At 41.3% G+C, this 25,175-nt stretch overlaps 2 protein-coding genes across 5 annotated transcripts; one reads left to right on the top strand and one right to left on the bottom strand.

Annotated features, from left to right (window-relative positions):
- Positions 1-1,060: 1,060 nt before the first annotated feature.
- shc2 (SHC (Src homology 2 domain containing) transforming protein 2) lies at positions 1,061-22,678 on the bottom strand. Of its 4 annotated transcripts, none has more exons than XM_030434270.1 (15): positions 22,557-22,678; positions 19,318-19,372; positions 16,256-17,056; positions 11,921-11,991; positions 9,256-9,316; positions 8,818-8,937; positions 7,879-7,932; positions 7,609-7,660; positions 7,342-7,468; positions 5,754-5,934; positions 4,256-4,349; positions 2,966-3,139; positions 2,515-2,843; positions 2,242-2,393; positions 1,061-2,009 (listed from the first exon to the last, which is right to left on the bottom strand). In XM_030434270.1, the coding sequence occupies exons 3-14, from the start codon at positions 17,012-17,014 to the stop codon at positions 2,265-2,267; spliced, it is 2,151 nt and encodes a 716-aa protein (XP_030290130.1). In that variant the 5' UTR covers positions 17,015-17,056; positions 19,318-19,372; positions 22,557-22,678; the 3' UTR covers positions 1,061-2,009; positions 2,242-2,264. The 4 variants fall into 4 exon arrangements, with proteins under 4 accessions (XP_030290130.1, XP_030290133.1, XP_030290132.1 ...); XM_030434273.1 differs by having other exon boundaries at positions 16,256-16,516; positions 22,557-22,674; XM_030434272.1 differs by lacking the exon at positions 19,318-19,372 and having other exon boundaries at positions 22,557-22,676.
- Positions 21,983-25,175, top strand: cks2 (CDC28 protein kinase regulatory subunit 2). The gene is made up of 3 exons (XM_030434276.1): positions 21,983-22,185; positions 22,708-22,835; positions 24,856-25,175. The coding sequence occupies exons 1-3, from the start codon at positions 22,127-22,129 to the stop codon at positions 24,897-24,899; spliced, it is 231 nt and encodes a 76-aa protein (XP_030290136.1). The 5' UTR covers positions 21,983-22,126; the 3' UTR covers positions 24,900-25,175.

Genomic DNA, 25,175 nt, shown 5'->3' with positions numbered 1-25,175 from the left:
AAAAGTAGTTAAAACAGTGTGTTTGTGCAAGCAGCTACTTACCTTTTTGTTGACATCCGCGTCTTCCGGTAGACCAAACTAGTATATCCACCGAGTGTGCACTTAACAGGCTTAACAGGCTATTGTAAGGCTCATGGCTCATGACAGGCTGTAACATGGACATGTACATTATGAACAGAAACACGAAAATGCTGGAATACGTTTCTGTCTCCGCCAGTGAGGGAGTAAGCGCACGCTCGACGGATTGACTAGTTTGGTCTAGCTACCAGAAGACACGGATGTCAACAAACAGGTAAGTAGCTCCTTGCACAAACACACTGTTTTAACTACTTTTTTATTCATTTTGAGTCATACACGCTACAGTGCTGTGTGCTAAGGTGTCTGCTGATGTTGCAAAACTTTTGGTGTGAGATGTGGAGCATGTTAAGACGCTTAAAACACAGTGTAAAGTTCTGACCCCATGCTGTTAGCGTTCAATGCTAAATCTGCGTTCACGGAGCTCTGTAATGGTTTGACCAAATGTGTTTGCGTCTTCGGTACTGGCAAGTCAAGGGTAGCTTGAGCAATGAAGCTGCATGTTTAAATCGACCGAAGTTCTCCTTTAACCTGAAAATGTCAAAAATTACCCATTGTTGATCAACACTGTAGACTGAACTTCAATCTTACAATCTCACTTATTTATATACACACTTTAACATTTAAATACTGAGAAGTGTGCATAGTTTCTTTTTCCATTTCCCCTCTCAATGCCAACAAGAACTCTTTTGGTTGCAGGCTACTGGACATTATGACATTTGCTTTAAGTTGAGCACTGTATGTCAGCCTCCCCCTGACAATATTTATGCATTCATCGCAAATCATTATGGAGATTATTCTTACAAAGAATAGCAAAAGTTCATACAATGTTTATAAGATTTGCCTTGAAACTCCCAAACCGACCTCACAGAGCAGTGTGTGTACGTCACAGTCTGCTCTTACCAATCTTATAACTTGTTTTTTCAGGATAAATTACCTCGTTTTCACCAGAGGTTGTCTTGTTTTCTCAAGATAATGACACAAATTAACCTGCTATCACAAAGAAATTATCTTTGTTATCTCAAAATAATAAAACAAGTAACTTGTGATCCTCTCTACAACGGCATTTAAATAGTTATTGCAAGCACTGTCGTTCTCACCTTCCATGATCTATAGATATGAGGAATGCATGTTTTTTTTTTCAAAAGTGAGATTTAGAGCCTCAATTATCATCGAGAGACAAACGAAAAAGAAGAAGAAAAGGCAGAAGAATGTGTGGCTGTTATATAAATCCAGCGCTGAATCACGTTCAGCGCGAGTCCATTGTGCCATCGAAGAGTCAGGTGCTGCAGACCTGTGCACATGTAGCAACAAACTGTCTTTACATTCCAATGAAACAGACATTTCTTCAACTGCCTCTTGGAGTCACAGTATTTTCATTTCTTGCTTTTTTTCCAGAAATGAACCACTGAGAGTAACCTGACATCTTTTGTTTTGTTTTCTAAACAGTATCTGTACCAGATAAAAAGTGACAGATTTGTTCTGGCGATGTCCATTATTTGTTCGGTGGACAACCTGTGACCGACTGGTCGGCTGAGCCATGCTGCAGTGGAAGCACTTCACTATTACAGGCATAGTAGGACACAATCCACATGTGATCTCCTGAAGGCGGGTCCTCTTGAAACAGTCGTGGCTTTCGTTTTTTGACGGTTTTCTTGGCTCTGAGTCAAACTGTGGATTCTGGTTGGTTTGTTAGCTTGACAGCTGCATGCTGAGAAGTTTATGACAGATGAGGGACAGTTCTGTCCATCCTGGTCGGCAAAAGGCAGCGAAAGTACAAGAAGATGTCAGATGCCTCACCCTCCTCCTTAGCAGAATGGTTCATGGAAATAAAGTATCACTGGTGTCCTTTGTTCCTGATAAATATCCATCTGGGATAAATGTTTCCATATTTGTGTGTCTGTGGTTTTTACATGGGAACTCAAAAAAATCACCTGTGAAAAACAGAAGACAGTCGTTATGATGTTTACATTTACAGTAGTTAATGGAGTTTATAGAGTATATTTTCTTTAAAACATGCATTTTTTTATAGGACTTCAACCAATCAAATTCTTCTTAACATACAGTATTTTATAGGAGCTTAAACCATGCCTCCCTGACATCTTCTTTTTCAAACAGTACATCATTGTAAGTATCCCTTACACAGGTTGTATACAGCATGCTTACCGTCCCATGCAGGGCCAGGTGGCTCACTGTTTCCTCCTGACCACCTGTTTGAGGTGCAGCTCACTCTCTGCTGCCACAATAGGCAGCTCGTTCTTCAGGTGGTATGAGATGAGGTGACTTATGCTCTCAAATAACATGTCTTTGGTTCGGACCTAGATGGATAGCAAAGAGTGTTTCCAGGATTAGACAAAGAAAAAATACTCTGCAAAGAAGCTACAATAAGTATGACTATTTTAATTATTTTCCTCTATTAACTTGAGGACTCAGACTCACCACTCCCTCTGGGTCAACCAGCAGTAGGTGTTTGGGCAGGCCACAGTGCATGCCGGTCAGCACATACTGTCCCGGGTTGGTGGTGCTCTCCCGCACCAGGAAATCTCCGTCCCGGACCAGGAGTCTCTCTGCGTCCCGTCTACTCATACGGCTGTGGTACCACGGCTCCCTGCGGAGCTGCTCTTCATTTGGAGCTACAGGGGCTCGACGGCGTGGAGGGCTAGGCCACTGGTCCTCCAGGACGTGGACACCTCCGGCTGCAGCAGACACACCGGACCCGACAGCTCCGCCACAGGCCTCGTGGAGCTTCAGGGCATCCTCAAAGGGCCCTACAGAGACAAGTTTCACAAATACAAGTGTGGTCACTAGACCACAATATTTTCAAATACAAAAAGTGAGTTTATCCTTACTATATCAGTCAGAATGTGTCCCTCTAACTCTCAAGACTTACTCATGTCAAAGAGGTCCTTCTTGGGACTGTCGGGTGCCCTGGCCCCTCTGTATCCTTCAGGACCCCAGGAATTCAGATTCTCCAAGGTCTGGGTGTTGACATACTGATGCTCCTCGTAATCTTTGCTGCCTGGTGGCTGACCGTCTGCACACAGGTACCCATCTGATGTCAGACCTGAGGAAAACCAAGAGTTCTCAATACACATACATTTACATATCTATATTTCCTTCATGTGCATGAGCTTTAAGTTAAGCTTAAGTTTACTCTTAAGACATGTTAACATGTTCTTTGTGTGTGTGAATTTTTTCTTATTTTCTGTCGCCCTCTAGTGGTCATAACTTTAAATATTGACATAAATATTGACAACACACAGTAATGGTGTGGTTTATTTCCATAAATAAGCTACAATTATGAGGCAAAATACAATAAATATAAAGTGGATGTGAAATGCTGATAATGCTGCATAATTAAAGACCTATTGCATACAGCCACCAATTAGAAGACAGCTCCATAGTTACAGCATACCTCTTCTACCACTGGATGACACACTAACCTAAATAAAAGTACAGTACATTTAATGGATAATAAATGAGGCCTAGTTATCTATATTCTAACCTCGTTATAACAGTATTTCTATGCCAATACAATGAAAGTGGTGAATATTTATATCATTTTTAAAAGATTAAAAGGCTGAATAACTTGTTAATATTGTTTTTTAATGTTATTGAAATCAAATCAAGGATTTCTCCTGAGATGAGGACCATTACAGAAACCTTTGGAAATAAATCCTCTTTGTATCCTAAAAAGAAGGCGATGGTCTGCACTGCATTCCTCCCTAAATTTAATAAAAATAGTCTGTGAAGATTAACTATCCTAATAATACGAATGGAATGCCGAGAATCTTGAGGACGCTCCAAACCTCCCTCCTATTGTGTCTCGAGCCAAGTCTTTTATCTGGAAGGCTGTCCCGATTCCAAAGATCCCTAAGAATCTTAATTCTATCAGGGTGATCTTGAGAAGGGTGCAAACACAGTGCCAGAAGGCGAGTAAGTGTCATTCAGGGCACAAAGTGAGGTGACGACTGGACTTGAACCCCGTTCAAAAGAGAGAAAAGTAGACTCACCCCTCAAGTCCTTCCAGAAAACATCCAGTTTATTCTCCATTAAAACCTTTTGTCTGCTAAACACTCAGGCTCTGTATCAACTAAGGTGATAAATCTTCTCTGATACTCTCTCTCTAAGAGAAAATGTTCCAGATGTTATACTTGTGTACCACCACAGGGTGTCTCACCTGAGCCGCCCGTCGTCTCAGTGTCCCAGTGAAGTTCATAGCACAGCTGGCCAGGGGGATAAAATGCCTGATCCCTCCTAGCAGGAGACCCCGTCTGCAAACCCACAGACAGACCAGAAGAACACATCCTAAACACATTTGTATCTTCATACCTGAATGGACGACTCTCTCGTGTCTTGTCCCAACATAATGCAGTTTTGAAGCACTCTATTTTGAAACATAAGCTACAGCATATGTAGAAAATAAGCTGCAGGGAGAGAGCGATGATTTCTCTCACCCGGTAGAGCAGCAAAGGAGCTCAGGGCTCTTTATCTAATCTCATCTATCTTTGGCAATTACGGTGCAGGCACATCAGGAGGACAGTTATGGAGTATATTTTCATGCTCCTGGTGTGTAATTCCATGTAAACAATACGAGGATGGAGCAGAAAAACACATCAGTCACTGGTTTATGAGGGAGGTATGGCTGTAGTTTTCGGGTAAAGGTTAGTCGTGCATTACTTGATAATGACCAGATGTAGATTTGATTACATCTGTGATAATGTCAGATGGTAATGTAGCATCTCACACTCACACTGTTAGCAGCACTGGCAGGCAAAGTCTACAACACAAGGGCGTAGGTATTATTTCAACATTGGGGTTGACTAGGGCTGGGTGATATTGTGATATGAGACAATATAATATTTGAAAGTGTTAAATGGTAATATAGCATAAGTGTTGGCTTTTCCTGTTTTTTTAAGGCTGCATTACAATAAACTGAAGTCATTTTCTGAACATACCAGACTGGTTGTTCGGATACATGTCTTAACCCAGTTATGCATTATATCCACACCACTGATGATTATTTATTTATCCAAAAATCTCATTATTACGTTAGAGGTGCAATATGTATGAATAGTCCACCTGTAACTGCTAACTGCTGCTAACTGTAGCTGCCAGTAGCAAGTTAGCTCAGTCAGCCATGCAGCTAGTGGTTCAGACTGGGAGACCGGGCACCACGACACTGTTGGTGTTTACATCGATAGAACAGGAGCTTCGGACCAGGAGGGGCCGCAGCTGGCCGGTTAGCATGCTAACTTAAGTAGATATCTCGGCAACACAAAATATAGACATCATAACATCTGTGGTAGGTATGTTCAGTTATTTTCTTTATGTTTTAAACTATTCTTAATTCTTGCATACAGCCACTTTGATATTTTTGTGAAGCTACCAACAGTCATCCCTACAACAGTTTCACAATATTGATAAGAAGGAATTTGGTCAAAAATATCCAGATATTGAATTTTTTTCCTTATCACCCAGCCCTTCCATAACCTACTAGTAAACTCAAGCACTTCATAATTGTTTAATGTATTTATCAAAAATATATAAAGTATATATTGCCATAAAACTACTAAATATCAACTGTCCACTGTGTCCTTCTTGAAATCTACGCCAGTGCTACCACAACTAGATCCACGACCTGACCCTCCCAACCAAAGTCACGCCCGTAGACTCACCTGTGCTGCCGTCTTGCACTGTGGTTGGGTGTGGATGTGACCCAGCAGGGCTCCACTCGACCTGAGCCTGGAGTCCACCACTCCCCCGATAGGAGGCTCCTTCCCCGGGATGCTGTTGTAATAATCATGATCCGAGAAGTCCTCCTCCTCCCCCCACATCGGCTCTTCTGTCCTGACAGACCTAGAGAACAACACGGGTGTATACTGTGAGTGAGGTTATGTATTCTATGCTGGTCCACAACTTCAACTGAATGTCTAAATACGTACATAATCAATACCACAACTTCTGTAATCTAAACATTAATTATGCTTCTAATTATGTTTTCATCATTACTTTTTATAGTGATATTAATAGTTACCCTAATGATCTGGGTTCTCAAATGGATTCAGTCTGATCAAATGACATCTCCACTTCCGAAAGTGATCTATCTGAATCTGATGGAGGTCTATATAGATCCTCAGAGCTGCTGGCAGCAGGAAATCGTTCATTTGCAGCCAGAATAGAAAACAGTCTGAAGTTCCTCCTGTGTCTTGCAGTGGCATTCAGTGCAACACCTGAGGCTTGGTTGAAGGGGCTGAAAAGATCTGTGAGGATCGATATTATAAGATGGATTTTGAGGTAATACAAGAACAAACTATCATGTCTCTTTGTGATAAATACCAAAGGAATCTGAGAGTTGTCCAGTAGATCAGGTTTTTGAGGTGGAGAATGTAACTTAGATGCCCGGTCAGTGTTTGTGTCCAAGTATGACTGATACATAAAACCATTGCCTCTTTCTCTTCCTCTGGGTGTCAGTCATCCCAAAATAGCATTTGATTCTTCCCTGAAGTTTGCCGCAAGTGTCAAGTTCAAAAGATAAGTTCACAGAAAAATGAAAGTTCAGTTATCATCTACTCACCCACATTTTGTTGAAAGTGGGGCGAAGTTTTGTTCTTCGCAAAACATTTCTGGGGCTTTATATTAAAACAGACTTAGAGCCTTCTCCTGAAAAACCTGAAGTAGATGGGGACTTTATTCAGCTTGTGCGATGTAATCTGAAATCCAAGCCTCCAGAAGCCCTGAGTTCTCAAATTGATTTGAAAGGTCAATATTTACAACCATCAAGGGTGGTTGAGCTGGTACCCCCCCTTCAGATGGGGTGTGTGCTAACTTTTTTTTATCTTAGTAGCTACAGTGAAGATTTCTTGCTTAAAGAAGGGCATAATTAAACTCACTTCAAATCAATTTGGGACCTCGGGGCTTCTAGAGACTTGAATTACTCCCAGTGAGTTGAACGGAGCCGTTTTAATATCCCCATCTACTTCAGTTGTTTAGGAGAATGCTGCAACACTTTTTTGCTGTGAAGCTCCATCAATGTTTTGTTGGCTCCAAAAATTCACCCGACTTTCCATCGATCTGATTGAAATTTCATTTTTGGGTCAACTGTTCCTTTAAAGATTTATGCACTGCACAAGTCGTATTGATTTTTATATTCTACAAGTAGTGTAAAATTATTTTTTGGTATCATGCTGTAGGGAGATGCAAATCCATGATGAGGCAGGATGTCACATATAAGGCTGATGGTGGCAAAAACTCTCGGCACGTTACCTCTCCATGGACGCCATGGTTTTGGGTGGACTGTGCAGATACTGTTTGAACTGCAACTCGAAGGCCTGGCCAATGGTGCTGATAACACCCTGGGCTAAACCATCCGCGCACTCCAGGATGTGACACGCTGGAGGGGACAAAAACAAAAGAAGATGGTTTTTCCACCTGCCATACATAACTTGTTCGGAGAGTGATTTTGTTCCTAAATAGACGATATGCTATAATGTAGCATGTTTAAAAAGCAGAAACTTTTTTTTAGGGGCATACCTCTCTGATTCACTGGGTCTTTGGCCACATACGCAACATAATCAGGCGTGTCCTGCAGCAGACAGGAGGAAACATTCAATTAGAGCAGATGGATTAGACCTATGTAACTGAATTAAAGCTCCCATTGATTCTTTGGTCACGAGATAGGAAACCAGAAGAATGGAGTCTAGTCAGATATGTGCAGTCTGCCAAAAGATCCATTTCCACACCAACAACAACAACAGCAACAACAACAACAACATAGAGGGTGCAATTTAACGCTGCACTCACTGTGTCTCCCCCAGAGGCAAACGAGATGGACTGCATGGGATGGTGCGCGATCACCTGATGGAGACAAGTGGAGAAAACAGAGGCGGAGGTTTGACATAACTACACTGTAAAAATACTGTTACAAGTCATTCATAATCAAGTAAAAGTACAAAAGGATTAGCATCAAATTATAGTAAAAGGGCCCATTTCAAAGTATCACAAGTGTCTCATTTATATCATGTATATCACTTATTTATGATTATGATTAGTGATGCATTAATGTGTGTCTAACTTTAATGTAGCAGCTTTTAAAGGTAAGGCTAATTTGAATGACTTTATGCGCTGTTGGTTAACTTACCCTATAACAATACATCAGCATTTATTAGCTGATTTATCCTCTGTATTATTAATCTAAATTTGAAAAGTAAAACTAAAGCTATCAAATGAATGTAGCAAAGTTCAAAGTACATTACATGCCCTTAAATAGTTTGCATTGGAGTAGAAGTTTAAAGTAGCATAAAATATAATTACTCAAGTAAAAGTAGAGGTAATCGAATTACCCTCCACCACTGCTTTTGTATTTTATCATCAGATCATGTGGATAATATAGACCACAAAGTTTCAACATTTCAATGACACTTTAGTAATTGCAGTTGAAGTTTAGTATAACCACACAATAATTACTATTTTTCCCATTTTGGAAAACACCTCTGAAAATCATTCACTGTGGAGCAGTGAAATTCTTTTCTATAACCCAAAAGTAAGAAATTCTTTAATGATACAAGATTAATGTATCAATTTTTTACAACACAAAGTTTTACAAAGAAATGTAGTTTGAAGTCTCTCAATGCTTCTATTAAAAAAGAAAATATATAAGTAGATTAGGAATTAAAAAGTCGTAAAAATACAACTAATCATTAATTTCAGCGGACAGGTGAACTTGGTGGTTTAGCGGCATACCTGTCGTGTGGTGGGGATGAGCAGACTGAGGCCATCTATGGAAATATTGACTGCGATACTCATGCCTGCAAATCGCAAGTTACTCTTCCCCATGACAGACTGGAGAGCTTTGTTCAGGGCCTTTGTGAAGGAGAGACAAAAAAAATACAGTGGAAATACAATCACGTTATTTTACATTAATTGAAATAAAAAATGTAACTCTAAAACGTGTCATTTATCATAACCCTTATGATATCCTATAATTCAGGGAGAATCACACGAGGTGTCATGTGTACCAAAGTCAGTTTCATAGACAGTCTTGAGTTTTTTTAAATCACTGTGCAACAACTTCATGTTGTTCCCCAGCAGGAAAAAAAATACATATTGCATGTGATAACAATAATGAAAAATAATGTAGATAATGAAACATGCACAGTAGGATTAAATTTTACTATTAACCTTCTTCCTCCATGCTCCCTTTCCGCCTGGCACAGCCTCACACAGCCTGTTGATGGCTTCCCTAGTTAGGGGAATGAGCAGAGGTCAAAGGTCAGACTATAGTGGGACACACTGGCCACTGATCAAATGGCTACAGGGACACATGTATAATCGAACATTCACACTGATTTCAGTTAACTGTGCGCCTGAATACTAACGACCCAGTGGCAACAATCTGAGGTGATAAACTGAGATTAGGGGTTTCTACACGTTGAGCCGGTGTTTTAAAAAAGCTGCTGCATCACAATGATGGAAAAAGCTGAGGTTAAACATGAACAGAAGCTCTGTGTTCCCTCCCCTCAGGCTGAGGTTAAAGGCCACAGACCCATCACAGTTCAAAGGTCAAGAAAAGGTTTCCAGAAGGTTTGTTGTTTTGTAAAAATGCCTTACCACTGTTGTTCACTGAGCTTACAAAGAAAGCATCTGCCATCGCCAACAGTGTTTATCAGACTCATATTTAAGTCCCTGTTGGATCATTATTTGAGCCAAAATAAAGTGTGTAGCATCTGTGCAGTTCCACATAATCTTCTGCTTCTTTACGGCACCATTATTCACCTTTATTTTCCACAGTGTGATTCTCTGCGCAGATTTGTTACCACTTTGCAGTGAGGCTGCCATAACTCCTGGGAACGGCTGCCTAATGGGCATTTAAAGCTTCTGTCCCCTGTGCGTGTGTGTGTGCATGCGTGTGTGATGGTGTGAGTGAGGCATAATGTGGATTTGAGGCTCGTGCTCTCGCTGCCAGGGGACAGTGGGGACAGCAGTCAAGAACCCAGCTGCCCCTATCAAGTGGCTCGTAAATATTTAAAAAGCCGCGTCCCGGGCCCCGTCTCGAGTAAAGGTCTTCTCAGGGGTTTTTGAAAAAACACCACGATGTTGGAATGACTCATGCTGATGAGAGGGCAGAGGGGGCAGGAGGAGGGAGGAGAGGGAGGAGAGAGATGGGCTGTTGTTGTTGTTGTTGTTTTTGTCTGCAGCCTCGACATCTCCTCTGCTATAAAATGCCAGGCCTCATTATCGGCAATGTTGCTGTTTAACACGATGACACATAGGGTGCTGCTGGGTCAACGCACCGTCTTCAGCTCCAGCAGCTGAAGTGCATTTTTGAAATTCTGACACACTGAATGTTTTTTTGTGACTAAACATCAGCGAGCTGTAAAAAAGTGAAGAAAAGAAGGGAAAAGAAAAGAAAGGCCATCTTTGGATGCATAATAAAGGCTCTGACTTTAAAGGTGCACTCTGTAGTTTTGAGGTAGAAAACTCAGAAGAGGATGATCTTCATTGACTGATTTTTTACGCCTCAACAAAATACATGACCTCTCTTAGTTTTTAGTTTTACAAACTGACCTTAAATGACCAAATATATTTTGTAGACCCTGCCTCCTTTCTAGCTTCAAAAAGTGTTCTGGACCTTATTTTCCTCAGAGAACAGCTTCTTTATTCGGTTATGGGAAAAAGAGTTTGTGTTTCTACCTCATTGATATTGTAAACATTCAAATTCTGAGTTTGAACTTCTTCTCCAAAACTACAAAGTGCCCCTTTAAAGTACCGTTTGTTTGCTAGATTTGATTAAGACAGTGAATCATTGATTTTTTTAGTCTTGTGGGACAGATGGCCGGTACCATGTTCCCCAAGGAGTCAGAAACCCGGGCTTTGTGTCTTCATTTGGAAAGTCTGTTATTGAAATACTGCCTAATACATGCTGCGGTGAACATAAGGGCAAGCACGATGAAAACTAAATATAAAGTCAAAACCACAAGGGCTCAAAAACAAAAAAAGCATTTACCATCAATGCACTAGAACGTAATGATGTCATACTACAGCTTACTCTTCGTATGGTTTCTCCCTTTGCTAATGTTTCTGTTTTGAACTCTCCTCCTCCTCCTCCTCCTCCTCCTCCTCAAGAAGTTACAACCGCAGACATTATCAAGCAGGGCGCGTTCATGGGGACCACTGCAGCTTTCCACGGTCATTAGCAAGCATCATCAATAATAGATCTCCCTCTCTATCACTCCATCTCTGCTGCCTCCTCCTCCCCCTGCACTTAAGCCTTGAATGCACGGCGGGCTCCAGTTACCGCCGATCGATCGCAAAGGAGAGAGAGGAGGGTGAGAGACCGGGAGGATGGAGCAGGGGGAGCGTGATTCTCCCATGAGGCTGAGGATCGCGAAGAACCCTGCTTTTATGACAATAACATCACATGTGGGGCATGAAAACACGCCGGCAGAAACATATTTAGGCCCCTGAGGTTTTATACATGAACCTGCAGCCCCTGTGCCACTGAGCACATACACAGTAGTTTTGTTTGTCTCTTAACTGGGACAAACACCACGTTGATTCACATTTTTTAAACTTGCATTGGCACTGCAGCTGACCGAGCTGGGTTTGATGTAATGAACAACTCGGATTTCAAAATTGTGTTGATGTCGATGAAACACGCTACAGGTGTGACTTTTTGTCATTCACCTACTCTAATTGACATGATAATAGGAAAATGACAATCTCACAGTCCAGCACTGACACACCATTGTAAGTAATTTGATACCTGATACTTCAGTAAATCCTATACATCTTGGATCAAATCCTCCTGACTCGTCACTACCAATAGAGATGGTCACCGGCTTACCTCGTCACCTGAGTCCGCGTGTTGAAGTCCAGGGAACGCATCGACTTCAGTACTTCAATGCAGCCCATGTACTGCAAAAAGACAAACAAGTTTTAAAATGTGACAGATTTTGGTGGAGATTAGATGCTACTTTCAATATGACTTTGAACTTGATGTGTGACATATTGTTAATTCAGTAGTGACAATTTTTCAGTTGTGCAGGTATTAACGTTTTTTTATTAAAAAAATAAAAAAATTAGTTATTTCAAAAATGTAGGATTACAACAAGAGTCAACACTGCAAAAAGATTACCCCGCTTCACGAGTACACTAATTTGCACAGTAAGCACAGTGTGTATGTTTTAATACATGAAGGGCTCCCAAGAAATATAAAAAGATATGGGGGCCTTTCTTCATCTATGCAGGGAAGATCATCTGCCCAGATATCCCCAAATAAGATCCCATTGAATCATATGTTTTTTACTCTTTTATGTATTTTTTCCTCTTCTTTATTCTCTCCTGAGGGTTGAGGTTATTGTGCTCACTGTGAGATATGAAGTACTACCAAGCTGACTGTTCCTGTAATTGTTAGGTATGTTGATGTTTTGCTTTGTTTTTCACTATACTACTATCACATGATACTGTCACTCACAAGTGCTTGCAAAAATCTTAAGACAAACAAAAGACTATTTATGTAATTGTCAATTGGTACACATGACTATTCATATCAGTACATCCAGATCTAACTCAAATCCACATAGAGGCCATTAAAGTGTACTCCAGCTGGTAGCAGCCAGCTGAGAAGCTTCCTGATGGCTGTCAGGTTGAGGTGCTAATGGCACCTTGACTAGATTAGTGGCACTAAAAGCTCCAAATCATGGACAAAAGGCAGCGTCTTGGGCCTCAGGGGGATGATAAGGGTGTGAGCGTGTTTGTGGATACAATCACTGTGTGTGAGGATGCCGTGGATGTATCTGCATTAAGACTGTGAGGTTTACGTCTTTACATTTCTGTTATATCTATACACTAAGATGCAGGGCTGTAATTAAAACATTCATCCAACATGCGAGTGAATTCTCAAAGACTTTAGAATCATGTGAAATTAGTTTTCACATTTTTGGGGATTACTCAAAAAAACAGCCTTCACACTGTCTACTGCCTTGGTATAATGTAACGTTCATATAATAAGCATATGAGAAGAATACCCTTCTGACTGTAGCACTTTTACAGCATTGATTTAAATGTGACCACTGATTTTGAAATTATAAGCTACTGCTTTGCTGTTTTTTACCTGTTCGAAGAAATTCCAGGTTCATAACTTTACCATGGGTTAGTACTAGAATAGGTTTATATGCTTACATTCTGTTTACATGCTCAAAACACAGATACATTTTCTTATATTGTACCGTGGAGCAGCACTGTATTCGCCTTCTGTCTGGAATGCTCTGTTTTAGCTCCTGTCTCTTTAAGGCCCCACCTCCTGAATGCCCAGTTTGCTCTGATTGGTCAGATTATACAAGCCTGAGCCAGCACTGCTCACCGTGTCTCTGGTCGGCTCTACTATGTTTCAGCTTCCATTTAGCTTCCCTTCTACTGCGAATAAAAGCCATACATCATCAAATGTGTGACAAGGTGACATAGTGTGATGTCACAAAGTCACAGAATTAAAGTGGGGACCACTGACAAGGTATTTCAGGGGCAGTGTCTTCTGTGGGAGAGAGGAGCTTCTGCTGGTGCAGACTTTGGGCTTTTTAACTCTCAAGTACCTATAAAACCACACTGAAGGAAAGGAGGAAGGGTTTCCTTTAAATCTCATACAAAATTCAATGAGGTAAAAGGCTTCAGCAAATACATGTGTGTTTCAGATTTATGGACTCTGTGGGAAACTAATTTGGTGCCACATAATTTACATCCTTTGGCTCACTCATATCTAGTGCAGTTTCCAGGATTGTTAGTAACTGCCACAAACAGCAGACGGACAACATGGAAGAGAGAGAGAAAGAAGGAGAGAGAGAGAGCGAGCGAGAGCAACCTTTGAGCCTTGGAGCTTAATGAACCTTCTAACCAGATTTGGAGATGGGGGGAAGTCTTCCATCAGGAAAATTGTCTCTCTCTTTTTTCTTCCCCTCTCTCTGCCAATGCCCCCATTGTCACACACTCATCTGCTGATACAACGCATCCCCTCTTCTGTCACCCAATCTGCACTCCTATCCTTTTGGCCGAGTCTCCAGCACACTCTTCCAAGGACTACAGGGACATAGGCTTTCCAAGAAGCATTCCTCAGAAATTTAATAACTCTGCCGTTCAAACTTTGTTGCATCTTGGCTGCCTTCTTTGAGATACATGACAGCTTGTTTTATTGTTTATGAATGCAGAAAATGTCCTAAACCAAGTGTGTTAGCTAATATTTTCTCATTTTGCTGGGCAAGGTCAAGGATGCCTGGCATGCCTGTTGTGTATGAACGGATTGAGCAGATACTGACAACTGGGTGTTGCCAAACAGCATCAGCAACGTATAGCCTTGTCTTCTTTGGTTGGGAGCGGTAACACCAAAGTGCATTTTTCATGTGGTGGACAGGAAAGTTCCTTCTAATTTCATACTGTTGTGAACGGCTCATGGCAGATTTCAGACCACATAATGAACTCACTGCACCTTGAAAAGACCTGTCTGGAAACTGCACCAACGGCAACTAAAAAGCTATATTACAGACATTCAGGTTTTTAAAGACATTATAAAATGATAGCAGTGTGTGGCTGCTTCGGCAGCTGCAGGGCTTTGTTTGATGGCTGCCGCAATGTCTTGGCTGTCACAGAGCCTAACAAAGAGAAAGTGTAAAGGAGGGAACCAATACGAAGAATCATATTTGTGTCTTTCCCAGCAGAGGAGTGACTGCGTGTGACTGAGAGACGGGGGAGGCACTGACACAGAAATAGAGGGAGAGAGAGAGCTGTGCACTATGGTCGCTATGCTGATTAAAAATGGCACAGCACAGCAGAAATCTACTGTCACTTTGACACTAATACATACACTCCTCCCTTGCACAGATTTACCACTGGATTGCACGTGTAGTGCTGCTTTAGCTGTGAGGGAATGCGTCTCAAACATTAGCTTACATCTAAAATGATTGCAATGCATCTCCAGATAAGCTGTTAAAAGGTCAATTAACCGAGATATCAATCAAATATCAGAGCAGCACTTATTATGTTATGTATCTGGGAAAACCCTGCACGGTGATGAGAGCTGATCATCATTGGACCCCTCCCATACCGTCCTCTCCGGCATCACATGATGCAAATGACTGTGATTAACTGTAATTGAATATAGGAATGAATGGTGCCTGTATAATACCATTAGAACGTGTGCTCGGGCCCCAGACGGAGCTAATCAAGAGCCATATCATTAGTTTCTGGAGGAGAAGGAGGAAGAGGAGGAGGAGGAGGTGGAAGGGGGAGAGCAGTGCAAGAGGGGCGGAGGTGAACAGGCGTGGAGGGGAGATCATTGACATTGACGTCAAGCAGTCTGCTCGGGTTGGTAACCCTTTGTTAAAAAACAAATCATAAGCACGGTTCTGAGTCAAGATGTTTCATCAGGGGTCACAACTTCCTTTTTTTTTTATTTTTTTTTATTCTCGATCATTGTTGTCTCTCTCTGTGCCATCCACTTTCTTTTTGTCCCCTAATTTTATTTTGAATAACAATAACACACAGAATTTTTTGCTCTCTTTGTCATTAAAACGCACTATGATGACACTGCCTGATGATAGAGATTGGAACCGACTCTTCTGAGGGATTGTAAATCACACTGAACGGGCGAAATCACTGCCTCGAGTGAATGTAAACAATCCTGAACCCTCACAAAGAACACCACTCCCACAAGCTCACAATGGGAGCTGATATGCAGACATTTAGTATAGATATAGATGGGTGTTGTTTTTAAGTATAGTACATGTTGCATATGGTAAACAGTGCAGCAAAAATAAATAATGATCCCGACTCCAGCCTGGGTACATAATTCCATGCTCTATCTTTCTCCACCCTGACGCCTGTGTGTGTGCTATCCTGACGCAGTCTCCCGGCAGCCACACCAAGCCATCTATCTGGATCAAATTATGTATTCCCCTAGCCCGCGCCACATGAGCTGCATAACAAACTGCCTGGCACTGTGGTGTCCTTTTGTTTCCCACCCAGAGAGAGCAACCTTTAAATGGGATCATGTGGTTCACCGAGTCCTGTGAGGAGTTAATTAATATCTGGGCACCAGAGAAAGAAAAGTTATTTCACAACAAACCCTGATTTAAGAGGATGCGCCTTAACAATGTACGCAACAACAACAATAAAAAAGTTGCCACTGACTTACCCTGACTATATAAGAGGCCCCTGGTCCTACAATCTTCTTGTCAGGGTGCAGCCAGCCTTGAGAGGGTTTGTGGATGAAGCTACCCTTCTGGGTGAAGTCCTCTCCACCCAGCCACATGCCTTCAACCCTCGTCCTGCGGTTCATTCCGGACCTGGAGCTGCTGGAACTTCCAGGGCTCGCCATGGCCTCTGTGGCCCCAAAGATGTGGCCCCCTTGACTGGCAGAGTGTGCCGCTGCAATTGCTCTCTGCCCTCGGATGGCCTGCAGGGAACATGGGGTGACGCAAACAGGATCACAGGAGTTAAGCACAGCTGCGAGACTGGCCACTGGGCCACTAGCTGAAGCCACACTGGTCGCCCTCTGAGAAGACGAAGAAAGAGAGACTGAGGCCTGGGAGGGAGCCGCTGCTGCCTTGCCCGAGTCCTTGCTAGAGCTAGAGCTGGAGCTGGAGTTGGAGGGGCTCCGGCTGAGCAGGGAGTTAGAAAACTTCCATTGGGGCATCTTAGGGATGAGCATGCAGAAGGTAGTGGTGGCATCCTGTTCCCCATCCAGAGAAGGGGAGTCGGCCAGGGCTGCAGCACCAGCTGCTGAGGATGATCTGTCACTGGGATCCAGAGGAGGCAGAGGGAGGCTTGGGGTGGAAGAAGGGCCCACCGGTGTGGCCACAACTTTGCCGCTCATGGCTAGGCTCTGCATCAGGTCGTCAGAGGAGGTCACAGACTCGTTGCGAAAGCGGCCATACTTTGGCTTAAGGAGCATGCCCGGAGGAGCCGCCTGAAGCAGGAGCTGAGGGGGGGATAACTACCAGAGGATGAGGGGGAGGAAAGGGGAAGGGGGGAGGGGAGGGGGGGAGAGGTATAATGGATGAAGGGTAGAAAACTAGATGGAAAATCTTCCAGGTGGAGTCCTATATCCTTGTCAACTGAGCGCTGTCTGTCCTCTCCCGGTCACGCACACATACTGTCCCACTCTCATGCCACTCTCCTCAGCGTCTGAGCTGGCCTGCTTCCTCTCACTGCCTTAGGCAGGCTCGCTCGCATGCTCCCAGTCTCTCTCTCTCTCTCTCTCTCACTCTGTATGATGTCATTGGGTCTATTAGCCCTGCCTTGCCTGGCTGCTCTCAGACTCTATTAGCTAAAACACATCTGCCTGAACCACCCTGCTCTCAGACACACACACACACACACACACACACACACGCACGCACACACACACACACTCTACAGAGCACCTCCTTTTCTTCAATATAAAGGAGGCTCTGCCAGTGAATTACCTGTGTCAGTGTACGTTATCTTTAGATTAGGTTAGCTGAAGTAACATTAGAAATCTTTCGGACTGAACAATGCTATCAGAAAAAAATGTGATATTAAGGTTATAGTTTAGATTACATCACTCTGGGAAGATTGGTTTCAGGTATGAAGTGGGGTTGAGATGGTTGCCCAGTTTTTGGTCCCCACTATTAATCTATTTTGTATTTTCAATTTATCACCGTGTTTTGTGTTTGATCTGTCTCTACATTTTGCAAATTTGCAATAAGCATTTGCCATAATTAGTCTCCGTAAATACATGTTATGTCATGTTCTGTAAAACCATAAATAAGCTTTAAGCTTTTTAAAGATGTTCTTTTAATAAAGGCTCCAGACAATTTTTTCACACTGGTTGAACTGGTTCGTCTAAAAGTTTGGTGCATCCGCATATATTTTAGGTGCACCGAATAATAGTTTTTCATTGAATTTCTTAACATATTATGTGATAATTGTGAATATCATTAAAATCCCACAGAAACTGAAGAAATTGTTGTAACATTCCTTGATCTGTCCCTTTATCCAGATCTGCATAAAAGGTTCATGGGGTTTATTCTAGGCTGAGATCCATCCCCACATCCAAGTTTTGTGGAAATCTATTCCTTACTTTTTGTGCAATCCTGCTCATAAACCAACCAACCAACAAACAAACAGACATGGCTGGAAACATAACCTCCTTGGCGGAGTCAATACAGTTACTAAAACATTGATTCAGAATGCGAGTAAGAGGGCATGAGTGTCATCCAATTAATTGAAGTGTATCATGTGTGATGTGATGCATGTATGCGTGTGTGTGTGTGTGTGTGTGTGTGTGTGTGTGTGTGTGTGTTTGTGTGTGTGGGTGTGTGTGTGTAATTACTTTCGTCCTGACAAAAGACACAAACTTAACAAAGACAACAATGCAGCCACACTCATGGGGACTATGTCCCTGAAAACATCCATCCTGTCCCATCTGTCTGAAGTCTCCTCCTAACCTCCCTCCCGTCCGCCTCCCCGGAGAGCAATCAGCCATCTCAGCACGATCCTTTTAGCTCCCCATGCCGTCCTCGTCCCCTCCCTCATGCCTTTCCATTCCTTGTTGGAATCCTTTTCCACTCTCATTTTTAGTTCACTATTTTCACTTACAATTCCGCCTGGCACAAAGGGAATGTAAGGTATGCATCAGTGGCCGGGATTCTCAGTGTGACGCACAAAGTGGGTTAAGTAGGGATTTGAACTGTGGGACTTTTATTTTCCCTCTGTGGTGTCCGGATCAGGTGGGAGAGAGTGCAAGGTGTTCAAAAAAAGGAAGCTGTTGTCACCCTGTGTCTGGAATGATTCGCCATAGCCACAGAGGTTATTCAGTTTGGGAGAATAAATAAGAGAAAAGGTGACATTAAATGCTAAAAGTACAGGGTCAAAAGCAAACATCTGTGAATGATGTCTGCATTGATTGTGAAATAACAGTCAGGGTCATCTGTTAAGCAAAAGGACAGGAGTAATCCGCTGACTGAAGAACGCCACCTACGCAGACGAGGAAAAGGCTCATTATGTTCCTGTCAATTGTTTCAACTCAATAAAGCAAGTCATTACATCTTGTTTCGCTCCGTAGTCAGTCTGGAGAGCGGTGTAAAATCCTGTGGTCCATCTAACAAAATCCGACTCAATAACAGCACAGAAGGTAAAAACAACACTCATTATGTTCAAACTGTGCAGTACCCTGAATGCAGCATTACTAAACCAGGTTATTTAAAAAGGCATCAGAGGAAGGAAGCTTACCTATATGGAGAAAGACTGACTTCGATCAAAGGAGCTGTAGTTCCAGCTGAAACACCTACACACGCACAAACAAATGACCATCAGAGAGGCTATCATACCACCGCCACTGACATCCCACCTTCCTCCAAACAGCCAATCACTTCTTGTTTGTTTGCTTTAACTTGTTTGTACAAGTTACTGATAAACCAGATGGAATCAGTGCATGTTGACAGATGCACGAGAAGCCAAACCTCCTCACTGCGTTCTGTCCCCTCGTCTGACACAAAACAAATAGCTGATCGGCCAATACACTTTACTATTACCTTATTACCTCAAACCAAACTGACAGATGCAAGAGCAATTGTCTGAAGATGTTTTAAATGCTGATACTTCACAGTTAAGTCAATTACACTGTGACTTTCTGTATTTGAGGAGTTAACAGATTCACCTCCTGACTTGGGCAGTTTGCATACACAAGTGGAACAAGTCACGCTGCAAATACAACACCGCTCATTAGCAGCCATTACCTTGACAACAGTGATTACAATTAAGAACAACAGCATAGGTTACTGGCAGCACAGAGAGCTCAAACTATACTGTGTGGTTAAAATGTAAAGAGAGGGTTTGTTTTCAGTGTACTCACAAATCATTGATCGGAGGGAGTAATGTATTTGTGTCAAGCCTCAGAAGAAAATATCGCAGGTGACTGAGGCAGTTTTTGGTGTATAGTCTAATTTGACGTCAGAACAGTATTGAAATATCAAGAATAAAATCTATTAGCAGAGCAAAGTTAGCAGAAATATATCAAATAGAAATAAGACAGATATGTTTGGCTTGATTGGAAAATATTCCAAAATGTTTCAAAATGAAAAATTAAAGCAACAATATGTAAATTTTTACCTTAAACTAACAGCTTCAAATCATGCTGATGGTACAGTGTCCTGTAACAAGATGAATGGTGTCTCGGTCTCAGCCACTCCCCACCCATTACTTGTTTCTGCACTATGTAACTTCAGCGAGAGGGTCGGATCACAGCGTTACATACATGTTTACTTCAACATACAAGTTTTCAACATTTAACATTGTTATAACGTAATGAGTTTTGTTTGTAGTTAGCACCTACATTATGTCTGACAAACTATTACAGACCTGCGATTTGTATTAACGACAGTAGTGTTGCACTCAGAAACTGTGGGGGTGCCAGATCACACAAAATGCTTATTTCTACATAATGTTGCTTTATAAATGTGAAATGACTTTAATCAGATTTAACACAGTTATAAATTGTTTTCCACCTCAAATCAGTCGAAAAACATAAATAATAAAATAATATTTTAATAAGATCTGCTCTAAGGAGCAATTATAAGTAACTAATACATTCATAACTCTTAATGTTGTATTATAAAAAATCATAGATTTCTAATAAATAGCCCATATACCAGCTATATTTTTGCAGTTATGATCCTTTGGTCTCTTAGAAGAACCAATGTTGTCAGGCAAATCAGCATAATTTACTCCACATCAGTTATATTGTGTTTTATACGATGCTCTATAATTGCAATCAAATTAAAAGGGGAAACAGCAGCAGAAAGTGAAGAGACTACAGGAGAAAAATACAGTATCATCAAGTGTAAACTGGAAAAATTAGATGAAAGGTGACATTTGTCAAAACAAATGCTACATTTATATATTTGTAAATGCTCTATTCTATAAGTTTTCCAGTTACATATTTTTTTCATTCTTGATTGCTTAAAGGGGCCCTATGTGGGTTTGGAGAAGAAATTCAAACTGAGAATGTTAATATTTTTAGTATGAATGAATCAGCCCTGTGATGAGCTGGCTGGCCCAATGTCAGCTGGGATCAGCTCCAGAAAAAGAAAAGCGGTTATAGACAATGGATAGTTGGACATGAATGAGGTAATAATACAAACTCAAAATATTACTTCTTTTCAATAACTGATTATTGCCGTTCTCAGAGGAAAAGAGATCCCCAAGAATACAGTGTAGCGACAATGTCCGTCAAATATAAGCAAAGTAAGTTTGAATTTTGAAATTGTGTTGTCCTTTAAGGTCAGTTTGTTTATTCAGTTTATTCACTCATGAAAACAAAGAGAGTTTGTTTATCTAGTTTGTTTAGATATACATGAATATATTTCTCTGCTGATTAAAATGCCTTCCCCAAAACTACATAGTGCACCTTTAGCTTTGCTTTACAATGTGTAAGCTCCATGGTCAATATTATCCTAGCACTGACTCATCTCATCTCATCTCATCTCATCTCAGCACCACTGAGTGGGAATCTCTTGCACCACTCTTGTTTTGCCTCCTGCAGCCCGGGGACGAAGGCAGGGGGAGTCGCAAAGGAGCGGAGATAATAAAGAGGCGAAGACCTCTCACTGAGCCTCCTTTCGCTCTCCAGAAACATTTTTCAGAATACATCAGATATCTTCCATTCAGACGTCTAATACCCATTTGAACTGTATGCTACAAAACTAAAACTTACGATAATAGCTAGAATGTATGTTTCTAATGAACGTACAGGGAAGCACACAACCACTGTGCTTCCTCGTTGAATAGAAGTGCTTTCGCAGCCAAGTGCATCTTCTTCTCAACCATACACGATCTAATTAGACGAGACGTCCACGTGCCGCTGCCTGGACCAATCCGGTGAATGCGGCCAGCCGTTGGGGTTTGAATTATCCTGTGAAAACAGCGGCAGATGACAGCAGCCCGTTGCGCTCTTCAGAAGCTAAGTTCGTGAGCTGCTCAGTTAACATCACCCAAAAACAACTTTCTGGGCTTCAGCTTTACTCACTATCGTCAATTGAAGATGTCGAAAAAGCAAATTTACTATTCCGACAAGTACAACGATGAGGAGTTCGAGTACAGGTATGATAAACGCTCCTGGAGTCCATGTTTTCAAAAGTCTGGGAACGTTAGCTTAAATCACAGATTGGTTAGGTTAGCTACGTGGCTCATCATAACATGGGCGTCTGTTGTCAACTTCTTTGATACTTTGATACTTCGGGATTTACGCCAGTTAGAGACAGGACTGAGAAGGTGATTTAGTTTACAATTATGCTAGGATTTTAACTGTCTGGTGTTAACAGCATTCTAAACAACCCAATGCTAGCCATGCTAACCGCTACCCCGACGTTATGGTCAATGTTCAAACCGGTTTGTTTGACGTTGTACGGGTGACATCCCTGCAGCTGTATTATTAAAGTCGACAAATTAAACCGAAACGTTCATTAACTTACTCGTTATCATCGCTAACTGAGGTCTGAAGCTACCAGATACTTGTCTTCCTCGATGTTTACTGCTTGACTGTCCTTTTGGTAGACATTTTTTGTGAGGCCCAACGTCAACGGCTCTATGTTGACAGTTTATCATGTATTTATCTTCCCATAGGCATGTCGTGCTTCCCAAGCAGCTGTCTAAGCTGGTGCCCTCCTCCCACCTGATGACGGAAGACGAGTGGAGAGGAATCGGGGTGCAGCAGAGCCAGGGCTGGATCCACTACATGATCCACAAACCAGGTGAAGAACTGTAGACTTCACTTCAATGCGTAGTTTAGGAAAATAAATTCAAACTCAGAAAGGCAATATTTACAGTATTGTTTTAGAAATATGTATTGGATGATTTATATTTCCATAACTGAACAAACATCCTGTCTTCAGAGGGGGAATGAGGTCCCCAGAACAGTGGCCTGATATGTAAAGGTGGCCACTATGAAGGGTCCTGCTAATATAAGCAAGTTAATCTGTATAAAGCTGTTTGTTTTTTGCTTTTGATTACAACCCCCCCCCCCATAAAAAAAATATTTTTTTGCATTTTCAAGGGATAGGTTCACATTTTTCCAAAGTATGGTCTTAAAACAGTGCTCACAAGCTTTAATGTTTGTTAAAAGAGTTACTGGTCAATGTAATCAATCATTTTGTCCATACTGACTGGAATGAAGATAATTTTCTACAGTGTCAACAAGAGGGAAACAATCTACAGTCCTTAATCTGTGCAAAAATGCATTGTAACGTATCATGGTTTCAGCATTCTTGTTTAGTCAAATCAAATAGGTACAGGGCAGTTGAATCATGTTAATAATAATGATGGGACACCTTAAGATTTTATTGTGGATGGCCATTAAATACACTCATAGTAAGCTGTTGATTATGTAGATTTTTTTCTATACTTGGATAATCATGAATTTAGACAATTGTAAATATCTATACATGACTGTCTTGAAAAAGCTGTCTAGCCTGCTGACCTACATGGGGTATATTGGCTCCCTGATTTATTTTGAATTACCTAGGCCCAAAGCTAAAGATGGTGTGGTGTGCACATTAGAGCCGCATGTAGATGTGAGTAAATACTATAGATTCACGCTAAAATTGACCGAGATGAGGGTACCGCTATTTATTTCTTTTATTCAACTTTGTGACTTGTGCTTACTTATGTTAGATTCTGATTGTTTGTTTGTCTATCACACAAAAAAATGTGATTCAAGTCATTTTTCATGCAAGTTTAGTTCAGTTTTCCAAATATTTTTGATGATTATCTGGATAATATAGTGAATTACAATTATGCTAGACAGGATAAAAGTGGCTAGTGAATAGTGAAATTTCATATCGTCCCACTCCTTAATATCATGTGAATAATCCTTCTAAGATGTAAGGCCTCTGTAATTGTTGTTTTCTTGTCCTTTTTAATTATTTTTATGTATTTTTTTACTTTTATTAAAAAATTCTCTCTATACTTACCTACACTCATATTGAGAGGGCAGTTTATTTGCCACAATAGAGACAAAACTCATAGTAAACATCATTAATATCGTTTTTCTTTACACATTTTCTATGGATATTTTATTATTGTATAATTTGTTTGGTGATGGGATTGTGACGGCCCTAAATGTATATTTCCAAAGTCAAACATTTAGTTATACATTAACTCTTTGCAAACAGTACTACCACGCCGCTCAGCCAGGAAACACTGTTCAGAGAAGTTTAATTATGGAATTTTATACTTTTGGAAAATACTTTCTTGGTATTCCTCGCTCAGACTGCTGAAGCCTCATTTTAATTTACCACATTACTTCAGAATGCATTTTTGCATAGGAAGACTCTGTAGTCTGCCATTTTTAGTGCTGCATGACTGATCACAACATTATTAAAATTGCAGCATGGCCAATTGCAAAAAGCTGCATTTTTTTGATAGTGCTGTACAGCTGCAGGGATGTTCTGGCCTCCATATCTTGTTCTAGTCACATCATGACTAAGAATATTTTTTTGCTGTATTGAGCAAGCCATTTCCTGCGTTGTAGTTTGCCACATAGGGTTTCACAAACATACATACATGAAGAAGAGGCATCAGTTACAGCACCTGTATGTCAGCCTGTGTGTGCTGTATTCATGTGGACATGAAACATATCCTAGCTCCTAGCATGTGCCATTAGACTGAGCTGAAAGTTATATACATGTGAATCACAGCTTGTGAATGACACTGTATGGTGTAACTGCTGTACTGTGGATGAGCTGACGCTCTCTTCTTTGCTTCACTCTCCAGAGCCACACATACTGCTTTTCAGAAGACCTCTCCCAAAGGATTAAATGGGAACCATCTGTAAATGCCTGCTATCATCTTTGCTGATTTGTATTGTCTCGGGACCATACATCTCAACTACAAACATCTCTACATATGTTCTAATGTATTGTGTAGAAAACCTTTAGTTATGTTTTTTTGTCTTTTCAAACTCCCTCAATTTTTAGAGGTAATGAGAGGCAAATTGATTCCACTGTGACTGATGACCTTTCAGACAATATGAGGGTGAACATTTGCCTGTCAACTGTACATTTTAATGCCTTTTTTAAATGTCTTTGATGCCA

The sequence above is a fragment of the Sparus aurata genome, chromosome 11 (genome assembly GCF_900880675.1).
Source record: "Sparus aurata chromosome 11, fSpaAur1.1, whole genome shotgun sequence".
NCBI lineage: Eukaryota > Metazoa > Chordata > Actinopteri > Spariformes > Sparidae > Sparus > Sparus aurata.
Note: the sequence above shows the minus strand (reverse complement) of the source record. Positions and strands in the feature narration are given on the sequence as shown.